Here is a 16,948-nt window from a genome sequence, read left to right as displayed (position 1 = left end):
CATCAAGGTCACCTGATCTTGCATATGTCTCATTCTTGTGAGTGATATCAGGGAGTTTATTCAAATTGGGCTCAAACATCCACTTTGAGTCATGAGTAACTGATGAGAATTTTGTGGTGAGAGATAAAAAATCAAGGTCACTGTGGCCTCGTCTGTCACATAGTCGTGAACGTGATATCTCAAGAACACTATGAGGAAGTTTCTTCACATTTGGCACTAACCTCTTCTTGGACTCAAAGATGAACTGATTATAATTTAGTGGTTGAAGGTCAAAGGTCACTGTGACCTTACAAAACATGTTTTGGGCCATAATTCAGGAATTCATGCACTAATCATGACAAAATTTCACACAAATGTCAAATAGAGTTAAATCATAAAGTGATGACATTTTATATCCAAAAGGTCAAAGGTCAACTTCACTGTGACATCATAATGTTGTGCATAAAACACTTTCCTGGCCACTGACATTTGATCAGATACTGAATTGGCGACTCTAATCTTGAAGCTGTGCTGATTGTATAGATCTTCTGTGTGCGAAGCGTCCATGTTTTCACTGACATGGATGGAGACTGTAGGAGAAACTTGGCGGATCCGCAGAGGCATACAGCTGCAGGGCGGTAAATCTGGCTTTGAATAAGCAAAAAGTGGAGGTGTGAGACACTGGCTGGTGATCTTTATCAGGTATATTTGATTATAGTAAACAATTCACCCTTCGCTAAGGCCCGCCCCCCCTTAGTCACTGTTGCAAAGTCCGACAAACTTTCCGTTTCAGAGCTAGACTGGCATGGCGCTCCCGCTGTCGCTAACTGCACTCCCTGGAGAAATACTCTCAAATTTTTTTAAAATCAAAAAAGAGATTGCAGACAGAGGGGTCTACAATATGCATATATTTGTCGCGCACTCTGGCTTCATATAAATCTCTTCTATTTTGACGATGATGTTTCGGCCTTTGGCTTTCTTCAGGATCAACAATCACACTGAGACACAGGCACACTGATCTGTTATAGAGGCCACACCTTTGTCACACAGCGAGCGGTCAGTGGTTAGATCATCATGCCACACCTCTAGGTATATACCAGTCCAACTTATACAGCTGTTTCTGTCCTGACTCTCTCTGACTGAGAGAACCATTCCCTGCCCTTAATGCAGAGGTGGATCTGCTCTCTCTGTATCCGTCACTGTGATGAACTCACCGGAGTCATTTCTATGTAAGGTAACACGAGACCTCTGCTGTGGCAACTAAAAGCTGAGTCAGCAGTCTGCTGTGACTGAATGAATGCATCATGCAGAGGAAATGTTATTATGACATTGACAAAGAAACTGTAAACTGTAATGTGGATCGATCATGTTGTCCCCAATAACCCGACCTGCAGTATCTGTGCCACTAACGATCAGGCGTGTCAGGTCAGTGCACTCCTAATGTCCACTGAGAGACCTACAGACAATACGATCATTAGCAAGTGAATGGCTCATGGTTATATCTAACATATCTAACATTAATATGTTAACAGAGGGTGTTGCACATGTTGAAATAGGGAAATCCTCTGTATTCCGTCTGTAAGCAGTATCTTCTCATGACACATCTGTATGGAGCAATATTAGGTGCGTAAGCCGTTAGTATGAGCACAGAACGTGACTGAATTGAACTGGACATGTCCAGTATGCTGTGATAGTGTGTAGCGGGTGTTTTCACATATAGTCCTTTTAAATGAACTGATTCAGTCCTCTTAAAGTGCACCAAAAGTGGACTAGCAGAAAAGAGACTCAGATCTTTTTGTGTTCACACTATATATATTTACATAGTTTTGTTTTACACATATATATATATTCAGTCTTTGCTGTAGACTGTTGCTGTTTGATGTATTCTACATTCCACATCTGGAGACGTGCAGTAACTTCCGTGGACCAAACTACTCCTTGTCCTCCTTGCTTTGTGTTCACAATGCACATAAAGCCTCCACAAAAATAGCATTTTAAGTCTTGTGTGTGATTTATCCTGGCGTCATATGAGCAGAGGAAAACTCTGCTAGCTGCTAGGCTAATTTATACAATGTAAAATGCCATAGACTTGTGCTAATAACGTTAGCATGTTGTATTTGTTTGGAAAATGTGTTTAGTATCAGACAGTTGTTTTGTCAGTGAACCTTGTGAGCTGTAATAGAGCTGAATTTTGTAACGTTACCTTTGTTAAATGTTGCTGTTGTCCCTGGCTTCATGTGAGTAGAGGAAAAGTTTGCTAGCCACTAGGCTAATTTATACAATGTAAAATGCCATAGGCTTGTGCTAATAACATTAGCATGTTGCATTTGTGTGGAAAATGTGTCCAGATAAAGACAAGTGTTTGTCTGTGAATGCTGCGAGTTATAGTGAAGCTGATTTGTGTACTTGTGTTTGAAACTGTCTCTGTTAAGCCATGTTTAATGTGTGTTTAATGTGTGTTTAGACCAAACTAAACTTTGCAGCACTTCACGGAAACCCCACCGCCGACTAGTGTTTAGGAGGCGTAACTGCAGAGTGACACAGACACACCACCACACAAGTACAAATGCTCACAATGGTGTAAAGGCTCCGCTGCACAACACATAAATCTCGCTTAAGACTCAGACGTAGATGTTGTGGCCCGCTGCATTGTGGGAACTCCATAGGGCAATCCACCATGTGTGGCAACAGTTGTCTTTTGTTTACGTGCAGCAGCAGCAGCAGCAGCAGCTGTAGACATCACTTTAGTTGCACTGTACTAAATTACCCCCAAATAATGGGTGAATGATCCAAAGACAACATGGCATGGAGTCTGAGAGGAAGGATCACACACGCTTCAGCTGAAGCTGCAGGCCAGAGAAGACAATAATGCCAACTCAGACCAGTGCAGTCGGCCTGCATCAGCACAGTCTGGATCAGCTTCTAATAAATTTAGCAGATTAGTGTGGCATGATGTTTAATGACGACACTTTCCCATGTGTTATTTCTGGAGCGTATGGGCAACGGCGGGAGAGTGGAAAAATGTCTATATATATCTGAGATAACTCTGAACAAACTTTGCTGGAGAGGAAGTGAGAGAGGAAAGAAGAATTTGAGGGGAGGGGAACAGAGGAGAGAGGGAGAGCAGGAGGGGAAAGGCAAGTTCCCATTTCTGATTTCCCACAGAGTCAAGGTCACATGTGCTTCCCTGAAAGTGGTCAGTGGGATTTAAGATGTTTTTTTTTCTTCCCTCAATCTAAACAACACGATGTTTAATTTGGTGTTTTTCCCCAAAGTGGTGTGTGTGTGTAAAGCCTACTTGTACTTGTTACATAGTGGGGACTGAAGTATGTTTTTAACCATCAGAGTGAGGACATTTTTGGAAAGTGAAGACATTTTCGCTTCCTCAGAGGTCTGATTGAGGGTTCAGACTTGGATTTAAGGTTCAGGTTACAGTAAGGTTGAGTTTTGGGGTTGGGTTAGGCATTTAGTTGGGACGGTTAAGCTTACGTTATGTCAATAAGGGTCCTCAAAAAGGTATAAGTACATGATTGTGTGTGCGTGTGACAAAATCAACATAAGCTGTGCACTGAATATGATTGTTGGCTTCTATTAATGACCTAACACACACATTCCACCAAGCAGTCTGGTTTGTTTCGTTCGGTTTGGTACACATTTTGTCTGTTTCCGCTGTGAGAAGTTGTTGATCGTACCAATAGAACAGTCACCATGTTTGGTCCCCCCCCTCTGTTGGGATACCTAGCACGCTGATCCAGTACTAAAGAGTGGAGCTAGAAACACTGCAGTTCGTTGACTTGTCGAGAAGTTATTCTTGCTCAGGGAGCAAAGAAGCTTCTATAACTACTGTTTATGCCGCGGCAAGTTTTTCATGCATTAGTGAACCGTAGCTATAAAATGAAAGGATGTTCAGCTGCCTCTAGTAGGAGCGGTAGACTGATAGAAAAATACTTTAACTCACTGGGCCGACTGCTGGCAACTTTAAAGGTGGAACATTTGCTTGTAAGGGGCCGCATCTTTGACCACCTGGAAAACACAAGGTCAGGAGCTAGGTGCTACTCTTGAGCCTTTTTTGTTCCAGCAGTCAAGAGCACGGAGGCAGGTTGTGTCTGAGGTTGCTAAGCAATCTTAACAAGCACCGTATCACAGTCTATTTACCTGAAATCCTGAGTGCAGAGCTGATCTTCTTCCAGGCCCTGCACTAAAATGATCAGCTTCTTCTCAGTATTTGTCACAGACTGATATTTATGGAAGAAGGGAAAGATATCTGGCGGCTGTGCACTGCTGAGTTCCAAAAGTTGGAACTGTTTATGTCGGGGCGCAGCCATCGTGTCCTGAAACATAAGTGCTCGGAAACGTGTACACACCGCATCGGCATCGCTCTGGCATTTGAGTGCGTCTGCTGCACATCTACACTGAAAATAATGAATTTGAGGGCGCAAAGAGTTGCTGACATGAATCCATCAACACACCTTAATTGTCAGTACGACAACTTTAACTATTCCATTAGGTTTTATTGTCTCTTTCGGATGACATACACTTTAAGCAATGAGTTCATCTTCAAGGGTAAAATATATACTCATTTCGACCTGATTATGTGAACTGCATATAGTCTAATCTCCACTTGGAGAAAGAAAACATCTTGGAGCATCATTTCAGTGCTCTACAGCAACACTAAACCCCTGAGCTTGCCTGAGAAGGACTAAATGCACAAAGCTGCTATTTTGAAATATCCCATGGAGAGAGACTCTCACTGCAGCCTGTTCTATTTTGTTGTGAAAATGTGGGCGTGCAGCCTCGTTCTGTGGACGATACAAAACGTACAGACGCTCTTCTGCATCACGAGTGAAGAGGAAATACAGAGAAAGCTACATTTAAGAGTATTGTCTGCAGTGGAAACGGTAAACCGATCCAGAGTCTAGGAACACGTCCGTAGGGGTTACTTTTGGTTTGAAAGGTACTATATCTGAAGTTTTTGGTGGAAAACTTTGCTATGGAGTATCTGGTAAACCCTGCAGTCATTAACCCCTCAGTGACCTCACACAAAGACAGTATAACTGCAGTCCTTCTGTGTAAATAACAGATTTGATGCACCTGCTTTGGTTAAAGGTTGTATACCACATCATAGTCTGTGGTTGAAAAGCTCCTCCGCTGGCCAAATGTCGGATATAATAAAACAATGTTTGGATTGTTTCCATGGCTTTATGCCCCATAGTGCTGTTATTATGTCATATCATTTATAGCCTGAGAGCTGTAAAAGACAGATTGAATATGTTGTATTGTAGCTCAGCTTGTGTGTAGGCAGGACGGGCTGTCAGGCTGTATGTGGGAGGAGAGGACAAATGCTTATCTGGTACCAGTGGATCATCAGGATGTCTGTGTGATTATGTTTTTGCACCTCAGTCTTTGGGTGTTTGTGACTTATGCTCCAATCTATGTCCAGTGAAGGAGTAAACTTTGGATGGAAACGGGATCAGCAGAGAGGATAAGAAAGGGTTAAAGTCTGACAGCTGTGAGATACTGGTGGTCAGATACAGCCGCTCCTTCCTCCAGCTCAGCACAAATATGCTGCCTCAGCATGAGCCTGCAGAAACACACACACACACACACACACACACACATACACACACACCTTTCTGCAGGTCTGCACACTCGCCAAACGTCAGATTTAGCCAGAGACATTAGCACAGACGAATAAACGGATGATTCCAGTTGATTCGTGGAGTGTTAAACAGCTGCAGCCCTCTATCTTCTCCTGTATCTCGGCCTGTTTCCTGCCATCTGCCCGGTGTATTCAAACACAGCGCTGAGAGGGCGAGAGAGAGCGTCTGGAAAACATTACTCAGATTCCTGCAGCAGGGGCTCTGATTATACTGGCAGAGAAAGGAGCTGAGAGGGGAGGCATCAAACGAGGTGGACAGAGTTTAATCTCTGACACAAACACCGCTAAGTCCAGCACAAAGTGTGTGCTTTCTCTTGGCTGCTCTGAGCGTGCAGAGAGATGGAGATGGAGTTATTTTCAGGCATTTTGATGGCTGCCTCAGCAAAAACCTCCTTATAGAGTTTCATTCAGACGGGGGGTGACCAGTAGAGGGCGGTGTGGAGGACACAGAGTGTGCCCTTGTTGTCTCAGGGTGTGTTCTCCTTCATTGTTCCCATAGTGCTCTGTGGTGAGAAGTGGAAGTTACACCTGTTCTCTGTCTTTGTATGAGTGTAGCTGAGCTTTATGCTGATTGTGGTCCACTTTTAATTCTTCTTCATGGCCTGGTGGTTTAGTTAAGAATGTAAGAGTAAATAAAAACTGCATTCTTTTGATGTATTTGCCACGTATTCATTTGTAAAGAACCTTTGTGCCAAGTGAGCGACCTTAAAGGATCATTTTTCTTCTTCAATAAAGCATGAATAAAAGCATGAATAGAGTGACCTTGACCGAGACTTTACCTGAGCGCTGAGCCTCAGAGCTGACTGAGGGAAACAGAGCTAATGAAGGTTAGACGGCAGTTCAGATATCCAGAGAAAGAGGAATTAAACCCATTCTCTGTCTCTACTTTTATCTGCCTTCATTAACTATCTCATTTCCTTTTTCTTTCCTTTCTCATTTCGAGGGCTGTGTTCAAATAATCGATTTATCTGATTCTTGTCAGTCTTCATCTGAATGACCTGATAACGATTTATAAAATCCAAGATCGCTTTTTCCCACTGATTATTCTCACCAGTAGTACACAGGCTACTGTCGAATCTCGCTTAAACTACGCTACACTGCCTCTGTGATCTCCAGTTGTACTGCTTCGTTTCGTTCATATCCGTAAACTTTGTGAAAACATGCACAAATACAGACAAAATGAACAGACCGAGTGCAGACAGCTCCGTCCACCTGTCTCCAGATCTTATATTGAGCATAAATGAGTCGTTACACTCACCCTGGGTCTGGGTCTGCAGCTACCTGCACCAGAGAGCAGCAAGAAAGCAAGGAGCGCTCAGTCTGCAGCTGCATCTGGAGACCGAAACGCCCCCAGAAGTACACTGCACACTGACCGACAAAAGAAAACACAGCTCTACTTGAAGTATCTCAGTCGACTGAGGGGTCTCAAACTGTTGATTCGAACCTTCAGCTTTCAGGGGGCAGCCTCACACAGGGCTCTATCTTTAGGGTGGATGTTGGCAGAAGATTAAAACAGATAAGATGGACGTAGAGTCGTGGGATACACAGCACCAGCAGCAAGCGCCACGTCTTTGGTTTATGGGCCTATTCTCTCAGATCAGCAGGAAGGAGGGAGTCATCCTAATGAGGCCTATAAAAAGTGGCTTTCCTGCTGCTGCTGCTCTTTGAAGCCTCTTCCACCTCAGTCCAGAGCGCCCGACTTTGTCCAGCGAAAGGAACTCTAGAGATCCCTTTCATCAGGTTTTCAGTACATGGAAAATACATCCTTATTGATGCTGAACTTGCACCCATAGAGGTCCATCTCTTATACTCATAATCCTTTGTGTTTTCAGTGGTTGTTGTAGATCTTTGGCACTGCTGTCACACTCCTGACAAACTGCACTGCAAGGTGAAGTGTGTAAGATGCAGGGAACTATTTTCAGATTGCAACCAGCTGAAACTTCTCCTGGTTAGAATTCCTTCGGTGTTGACGGTTCAGGAGGTTTTTATCAGAAGCCAAATTATCCACAGAGGTCTCTTCTCCAAAACAAATGGATCAGGTGATTTAAACTTGTAAAAACACTGACACTGGGAAACACTGTTCCTTTAGGCTGGGGCTGCCCGAGGTCAGATGGCGTTCTCCCTTTGACAAAACACTACAGCGAGCAGACACTCAGGCCCCGTTTATACGACAACGATTTCAACTGAAAACGGTAAACTTTAGTTGCGTTTTGGCCGATCGTTTACACGGCAGCAGCGTTTTGGGTGCCTGAAAACGCAACGTTTTGAAAACGGGTTCCAGAGTGCAACTTTTTGGAAACGGCAGCGTCTCCGTTGTCATGTAAACTTGCAATATGCAGTTCCTCTGAAAATGGAGACTTGTCGCACATGCGCATTACGGTTCCAGTTACTAGGCATGCCGACCGTCACAACAACAATGCCGAGCTCTGTTTGTGCTGCTCACCCTGTTGATTTGAAGTGAAGTGTAGATATGTTCCTGTAGCAACTCCACCTCGTCGTCCATCCAGACAAAGTTATCTGTGCATGCTTTCGGCATTGTGTCTTCTTTGTTTTGGTTTGTAATCACTGCGTTGTAGAGGAAGGCACGTGGCGTCATGCCACGGTGTTGCTTTGCAAATTTACACTGCCACCCATTGGCCTGGCGTGCATACTACAGCGTTTCCAGTAGGTTTTGTGGCTCCGTGTGAACGGGGATCGTTTCAATAACGTCGTCATAGAAATGCAGAAGTTTTTTAAAACGCAAAGGACACACTTTTCCGTTTTTAGAGAAACCGTTGTCGTCTAAACAGGGCCTCGGTAACCAACAGGTGATTTTGAGACTGCCTTCAGACAACTCCCCATCACACCTCAAACTATCCTTCATTAATGTAAAAGTCTGCAACTGTAGTGGAAACCAGTCTTCCTCTTTGTTCTCAACAACACACGCCCACTGCCTATAAGATGTCAGTTGTCATTAGTGTTAACAAGCAGATGCATTAGACTGCTGAGGCCTTTGATCTGCAGCGAGGTGGTGTGTACCGTGTGTGTGTGTGTGTGTGTGTGTGTGTGCAACACTGGTCTGGAGTAATTACACTCCCTGTAATGATATTGGACTAATGATGATAAGTCCCTGTGCATGCATGCGTGCATCATTGTATACATGTATGTGTGTGTGCAGCTGTATTTATGACAGTGGGACTCCTGGCCGCCCGTCTGCTTTCTGCCTCAGCTTGTAAATCGCAGAGCGAGGAGAGAGGCAGAGAGGGAGGGAAGGAAGAGGAAACTCTTTTGGCTCCAATAAGATGATTAAATATTGGCTCATGCTGCATTTACTACTTAAGAGTTCCCACTTTCACACAGGCACGCCTGGACGCACACACACTCTTTACCCCTCTGGCACCAGGACACTGTTTTCCTTTCTCATCCTTCTTCTCTCCAGGGGTGTTCAGGGCCAGATGTGTGTGTGTGTGTGTGCATATGATATAAGATGTGCTAACTCCCCTCTTTAGGAGGACAGAGGAGAAATTAGAGGAGCTGTGGTGAGTTTCTGAGCATAAATGCCTGTTGGACTGAGGAGAGGGCGACAGGAAAAAAAGCACCGAGTGAAAGAGAGGGAAGGAGGAGGGGGGTTATGTGTCACCCAACACAGGGACTATTTCCTCTGGAGGGAGGGAGGGAGAAGAAAAGTGGGTGAGCAGAGAGAGTCAGAGAGAGTCAGAGTGAGGTGTGTGTTAGGCGTGTGTGAGCAGCAGTAAGAGGAGAAGCTATGGCAGCTGGCTCTCAGGACGAAGGGGAGAGCTTCTAAAAACAAACTCTCGGCTAAATAGTGGTCGTGACGCGGCGTTGGAGGCCACATTCTTAAAGCTGGACTGTCGAGGCGGTGGGAGAAAAAAACCTCGTCCAAATCACTCGAGAGCAGAGCAGGAGCCATGAAGTACAGACCTTTGGTAAGACTCCAGCCACACTTCTATCTTTCAGTCAGGAGAGCTGATCAGGACACACTTTGATGGTTTAGTGTTGTCAAAGACTTGTGTGTGTGCAGGTTCGCAGTGAAGAGTGTGAGAGGTAAAGAGGTAAGGAGTTCTGTGTGAGATGGGTTCACTCCTGGTCAGGCTCCTTCAGTGGGGGATAGAGTTTATTGGAGTGGAAGAGAGAGTTTACAGGAGCTGTTTTATCTGTAATGAGTACCTGCAGTGGCGTTGGAATTGTGTAACAACCTTGCCAGCGTGCTCTTGAGCTTCAAGGACGCAGGTGAGAGCGGCGCAGGTGAGAGCCAGAGGCGTGACGGCCTGCGTTGTGTTTCAGGTTTGTCTTTCTCATGCGTCCCTGCACTGTTTTTAATCACCCAGCATCCCTCTGCACCTCAGCTCTGTATTTGTCATGTTGATGTCAGGGCTATTTGAATTTGAATCTATTTGATATCTGAGAAGGTGTATCCTCATCGCCGCATGTGTGTGTGTGTGTGTGTGTGTGTGTGTGTTTGCACCGCCCCGGGGCGAGGCAATCACATGGTGGTGTTGTGTGGCCGGGCAGCATTCTTTGGCTCTCGCTGAGAGCAACAGTGAGCACGTTAATGAGGAAAGTGTGTGTTGCCGTATCGCTGATGAATGAGTGTGTGTGACTTGAACCTTCTTTGTGGTGCTGTGTGTATTGCCTCTTACTGAATAGTAGTGCTGGTATGTCACAGTTGGGGTTTTTCTGTTGCATACCTGGACCTTTATATAGGGTTATAGTGCCATATTCCACTGTCAGGACTACAATAAATAACTTTAAAAACATTTTAATGTCCTCTCATATATACACTGAAGGCTTTGATTACTGTAAGGTTTGCCTAACCCCACAACAAAATAAAATAATGATGAATCAGGAGCATAAAACAGTTGCAGAATGTCAACAGTTTTTATCGCGCAAACTGCAGCGTAGTAAAAACAGAACTTAAAAAGCGAAATGCCAAAAACTTTGAACACTGCTTCTTAAAAAACAAAATATTTCCAGATTGTTGTGAAAAATGTGATGATATAAAATGTTTTTATATTATATATGTATGTGTATATGTACAACTGACAGTAGAATAAGCCACGATAAATGTAAATACTAAAAAGGTATTTAAGTATTAAAAGAGATATTTCTCAAGTATTCTACAGTATAAGTAAAGCCCTTTTTAAACAGGAGTTGTGCAAATTTGCAGGAAAGCCCAATCAGTCTTTTTTCAGCATTGGCAGTATAAAAACAAAATCGGGGAGTGCAGCAAAATGCCGCCTACCTACTTTTGTTTATACAGAATGTGCCTTTTTCGGGGCAATGGGGGGCGTGAGCAAGTAACAAAACGTGTAGCTCAGCGTGTGACGTAAACAGTGACGTGGGAGGGAAGCCGCGGCTGGTCAGGCGGCGATTCTCTTGTAAGTCGGCCCGTTCTTCACCGTCCCCGTCATCTGACGGTTAATGGCCTCTTCGTTTGCGAGGACAAGGAGGGCGCGCAATTCCTTGTCTCCCCAGTTGCTCATCTTTACAGTGTCTGTCAGGTTTGTGTTTCCCTCTTGCTACTAGCTGCTCGCTAATTCCTGCTATCAGCTGTTTCCTGTTTATCCACCGCCAGTGGCTCGCACGTGCGGCGTCATCAACAGCTCCTCCCACAAGTCATCAACAGCTCCTCCCACAAGTCTTCAACAGCCCCTCCCGTTGCGGAAGGCCGCCTCAGTCTGTTTAAACTAAAAAGGTTCCACCAATATGTCTACCCTACGAGGCGGAAAATTGGGCAACTCGGATCAACTCACCAGTCCGCCTCTGTGTGTCTAAACACTCGCAACTTGCCGGCAAAACGGCCCAACATTCACGGAAAATCTGGCAGTGTAAAAGGGGCTTAAGACGCTGATGAGTAGGGTTGCAGCCATATACCAGTTTCAAGGTATATGTGATATAAAGGTTGACGGTTATCATACTGTGTATATTTGCTTATCTGGATCAGAACATTGGATATCAGCAAAAAATCCAGTATCATGCATCCTTAACGGTGAGCGACAGAGCTTCTCCCAGGTGTTAACAGACTGTTACGCTAACAGACTAGCTGCCGAGCTGTACCCATGTTTGGCAGTGTAATTCTGTTAATGAACAATTATTAAAGTTACACATTGTCAGTGTGTCACACATTGTGCGCCATGGTGTTTTCCAGAGGTGGGGAAAAAATTTACACAGTGTTGTGTCGCAAATTTTTTAAATTAATATTACAAATACAAGTTAAAGTTTTGCAGCCTACTAGAATCATATTATCAGTCGCTTTTATAGTTTACTAGATAAATTCTGCTGCAATAAAAATGATTAAAGTGAGATGAACAGACTTAAACTTTATCGTATTACATAAAACTATAGATGGTAACTGAGTTTTCTTTTGGGGACACAATTTTCTGTTGAAAAAAGGTAATATATCGAATATATTTTATGGCTTTGTATCACTGTATTGTGATAATATGGTATCATGGGGCCTCTTGTGATTCCCACCCCTCGTGAGATTAATTGTGGGTTATTATTTGCTTCATTCTCAAGTTAAAACAGTTAGTAAGAAGGGTTTGCATGTGCTGGAACTCCTACAGTTAAAGTGGTATAAAGTTTTTACCCTCGCATTTTGCCAGATGCATACGTATCCATAAGGATGTGATATCTTTATACGAGCCTCCTGTGCTCCTGCAGCAGTGTGTGTGTGTGTGTGTGTGTGTGTGTGTGTGCGTGTGTGTCAGGAGGAGGACTGACAGATTCGTCAGGGCAGAACTATTCCTTGACAGCCTCCTGACACAGTTGTCATTACTGCCTGCAGGGCATCTGACTTCAGTCCAATAGGTAGTTTATGTTGGGCTGGCCTCTCCCTCTCCAGGCTATCTCCACTCGTTGTTTTCTAGTCTGCGTCGAGTCCAAGTTGAGATGAAGTTTGACAAGTGAGAAGCGTCTGAATGGCTGGTTAAACTAGCTCATTGTACCTGGAATACAAACCTAATGAACTGAAAACCTCAGAGCTGTCTCTCCATGGCGTATCGTTGGGATTGGGTGAGTTAATGTTGCTAAAGTCTTGAGCCTGACTGACCAGTAAATGTCTCATAAAAAAGATGAATGTGTAATTTGAAGGTTAAAAGTAACGGTAGTTATTTAACCTTAACTGATAACGTAAAGGATTCATGTTGAGTTAATGCTAACTGGAGTTTCAGTGTTAACCAGCCTGCTGTAAAAGCTGCTCAGGCTCAGTGAAACCAAAGATAAACTCAGCTGTCCGTCCAGTTTAGATGAATGAAATCAGTCCTGTTATTCCAGCTGTGGCTTTATGGTATCAGTAATCTTAGGTGGGTTCTTTACTATCATTTGGGTGCTGCAGCTTCTTTTTACTTCTATGAAAGTCGATTTTGACACCATGTGGAAACATTTCAGCTCCACACAAGGATTTATTTGTCACTTTTATTCCATTGATGGTTGTAACCAGTGACACTAAATGATATTTGTAAGAGAAACAGGGTTGAATCCACAGCAGCTTGCTCCCTGCCTCCTCCAGAGAGATCCAGGCTAAGCGTTAGAAAGTCACACCTGGAGCTGGTGAGAATGCAGCAGACTAGTAACATGCTCAGAAACACTTCATCATGTTGAGTCCCTGGTGAAATCGTGACCAAATATGACACGTAGAGTACGTCCAGACTGGCAGCTGCTGGTCGTGTTGTTTTGGCCCACATGTCCTCAGATAGGCTGGTTCATTTCTGCTGCCTGCGGGAGACTCAGCGAGCTCGTCTCACCTGTCTGACTGCTCTGTAGTGTTGGGACTGAAGTGAACACGCTCGCTGCCAAAGCCTGAAGGGGCGTTTCCGTAGCAGTGATAATCAAAACATTAATAAGCTCGGTTTCTGGACAGGTGCAGGTGGAATGGGAAGTTGTTTCAGTGGTGAGGTATATTTAAATTTCACCTGCAGCTCACCTGGTAATACAGGACACAGGCAGCAGGCCAATCAACGTACGGCTTGTGGGCCAGATAGGGTGCTGGGTGGACCACTGAATGTTTTCTAATTTACGATGAAAGTAAATTGATTAATATGGGATTTTTTTTTTTTTAAATACCCTGAATGTAATGTATTAAAATGCATCTTATTAGAGCTCGTTCATGAAAAATGCGCAGATTTGTTCATTTTAAACAGGGCGGATGTTTGTTTCACTGCCCCATGTCTACAAGAACATGGATTTCTGCCAACACTTTGACTTTGAATCATTGATTTGCTCTCTCTGATTTTAAATAAACAAAGTTTTGCCTTTCAAAAGGTAAACAGGAATCCCACGGTCATGGGAAACCTGGAAAAGTCTTTGAATTAGTGAAAGTCATTGAAAGTTTTGGAATTTTGTTGTTTGTAATAAAATTAATTGCTACAGTAATCTTCCAGGGATAACTTTCCACGTAATGTAACATCACATTGAATTTATTTTCTGTAAGTTAGTCGTTGACGTAACGGAGCTCTGATATGCATCAGCTTAAAAGGAAATTTCAGTTTATTTCAGCCTGTCTCCTATCGTCCCAAATTTGTTTCAAGTGACTAGTGACATAAAAATAATAGTTAGCATGTTAGCCGTTAGCCTAGATACAGCCGGGGCGCATAGTAGTGTCAGACCTGTTAAAACGTAAGTGAACGGGCAACCTTCAAGTGCAAAGTTAGTCCACTAAACAAGCTTTTTTTCCACAAAGACCACCTCATATCGTTAGGATAAATGTCAGAGAACATATAGAAAACCACATGTAAACGTGTTGTCTTACCTTACCGGTGTGCTGCCATGTTTGTTTACCATTTAGCTCTGCTTTCCAAAGCACGGCCGAAATATCGCGAGAACAAGCAGTGATCTCATAGCGTGCCTGAACAAACAGCAACAGCTGGAAGGCAGAACCGGACAGTAGCCTGAAAAGTTCATTCATTTATTTTATGAAAGATTTATAGAATAATGGCTGACTTTTTGCCAGACTTCGACTTTGTGGAGGAGGAATTTGATTTTGCAGAGTTTGATGGCCGCCCTTATTTATTTGAGCCAGAATACACTGACGAAGAGCTTCGTGAAATTGAAGAACGGAGGAGGAGAGAGAGAAAGGCGCAACAGGTAGAGGACGAGAGAGGAGGAATGGCTACTGCAAGGCTGCGTAGCTCTGGAGATTGGTGGTGTACCTGTGAATGCTGTGCCCCAGTGCCCACAGAAGAGGAATGCCTCTGTTGCAAGGAATGGGACCGGTTGCAGCCTTATTTTCAAGGTCTGGATGTGACCGAGGACGAGACACCTCCACCTGGAGTAGTATCCAGCTGGGCTTTATCTAGAGCTCGCGAGATATATTTCGGCCGTGCTTTGGAAAGCAGAGCTAAATGGTAAACAAACATGGCAGCACACCGGTAAGGTAAGACAACACGTTTACATGTGGTTTTCTATATGTTCTCTGACATTTATCCTAAAGATATGAGGTGGTCTTTGTGGAAAAAAGCTTGTTTAGTGGACTAACTTTGCACTTGAAGGTTGCCCGTTCACTTACGTTTTAACAGGTCTGACACTACTATGCGCCCCGGCTGTATCTAGGCTAATGGCTAACATGCTAACTATTATTTTTATGTCACTAGTCACTTGAAACAAATTTAGGACGATAGGAGACGGGTTGAAATAAACCAAAATTTCCCTTAAGGCTGCAGGATATATCAATCCAGCATCGACATTGCAATGTGCAATAGTCGCATTTAAGGTCGTGCAATGTCAAGTAAGGCAAATTAACTCAACTTATCTGATGCTTGATACAAATGTAAAACTTGCACAGTTCTCATTCTCCATGACTTATAGCGGCCAAGCCTTCTGCTTTTAGACGTTGCATGTATATGTGACGTAGTGTGGTGGTGTTTGTTATGGGAAGTGAGACTCTCCTGCGTGTGTGTGTGTGTGTAGAAAAGCACTGTAACCATGTCCCTCAATTTTTCTGTGTATATTTTTCACCCTGGGACAACATGTACTCCCAGTTTGGAAAGCCAATGCCCTCTGTCCTCTGTTGTGTACCTTTGCAGCCACTGTACAGCAAACTTTGAAGGTCTTTCTCTCAAAATCATGGCTCAGTGACAGTCATTATGTAATCATTATGTAATGTGACAGATTTTGCTTAATATTTGGAGAACAAAGACAACACTTGGTTCTGGACCCTGATGGAGAGGGATGGTTTCCTGTCGTCTCCCTGCTAATTGCCTGGTGAGCACAGAGCTCACTTTCACTTATTCAGACATATTTTTAGTGTGTGTCTTCTATTTCATCGTCCTCTAACCTCAGTGGAAGTCACACATTGACTGATTGAGCAGCATCAGCTCTTGCATGGCTTGTGATGTCACACTTGGCATTATTACGACCTTCCTTCACTTTCACAAGGACCACGTTCATGTCTTAAAAAATGAATCTAGACGTTGAGTGTTTCCTCACTTCGTGCCCCTTTCTTTCTACCAGCTAGTGCAGAGCACATGAGCGAGGAAGAGAAATCAGTGCCAGACAACTGATTCATAATGGAAATATGCAGAAAAAGGGCAAAACACTCTCAGAGTAATCTAACCGTTTCTCCATCAGAACCACACGTCTCGCTCATTTGGTTATCATTAGAGAAGTTTCATAAATCATGTGAAACAGGAGTCAGAAGAAACAAGTTTTCTCTCTCTAACAGGACTGACTGCTACAAACCTCTGTTCTCCTGTTTGCATATTTAACCTGGATCTTTTATATGAGCAAATATTTCACTCCAGTTGGTTTAACGCTCCGGGGACTGATTTGTTTCTTAGCTCTTTGAATCCTGTTCAGTCTGAGAAAGACAAACTGTACGCAGGTCTGCTGTTTGTAGCCAAGTGTGAGACAAAGTGGACGATAATCAAACTCTTTACAAACCCTGACGTCCATCTGAGGTCAGAAATGAGACTGTGTGTTAGGTCTTATTAAGTGTCTGTGGACTGGTGCAGTTCTTTAAAGGGACTCTCCACCAGATTTACACCAAAAGCAGATGTGGAATTCGAAAGAAATGGGGATTTTAGAAGATGTTAGATGTTAGAAGATGCAGTCTTCTTGGAGCTCGACCCATACTGGGGACTAAAAGTCAAACTATTGTGGTTTCTGCTGCTTCGATTTTGACCATGCTTTGTAAAAATGTGTCTCTTGTAAGTCCCCCAACTCCATGAAAACCTTTGGTCCCTTTTTCTTGTCGCCTTTGCATTTTTCCCAAGAACCAAACAACCGTACTATCACGGCACTCCTGTGTGTCATTTTGGACAGCATTCGGGGTAAGGAACTCCTGGATCTCATTGTTTTTCCAATTTGGGGACA

The 16,948-nt window shown here is 43.7% G+C and overlaps 1 protein-coding gene across 11 annotated transcripts in view; it reads left to right on the top strand.

The window, feature by feature from the left end:
• LOC125889148 (unconventional myosin-Ic-like) overlaps positions 1-16,948 on the top strand; it is a 213,794-nt gene that overhangs the window by 37,571 nt on the left and 159,275 nt on the right. The window contains exon 1 of one of the 11 annotated variants that reach the window (XM_049576890.1): positions 9,356-9,564. The exons of 9 other annotated variants lie outside the window; for them this stretch is intronic. In XM_049576890.1, coding sequence (XP_049432847.1) covers positions 9,547-9,564 — 18 coding nt within the window. In that variant the 5' untranslated portion in view covers positions 9,356-9,546. Of the gene's footprint in view, positions 1-9,355; positions 9,565-12,500; positions 12,653-16,948 lie in introns of those variants that run through there. One more of the 11 variants, XM_049576888.1, reaches the window with a different exon arrangement.

Source organism: Epinephelus fuscoguttatus, linkage group LG5, assembly GCF_011397635.1.
Source record: "Epinephelus fuscoguttatus linkage group LG5, E.fuscoguttatus.final_Chr_v1".
NCBI lineage: Eukaryota > Metazoa > Chordata > Actinopteri > Perciformes > Serranidae > Epinephelus > Epinephelus fuscoguttatus.
The sequence above is the reverse complement of the archived record's forward strand: the minus strand, read 5'-3'. Positions and strand labels throughout refer to the sequence as shown.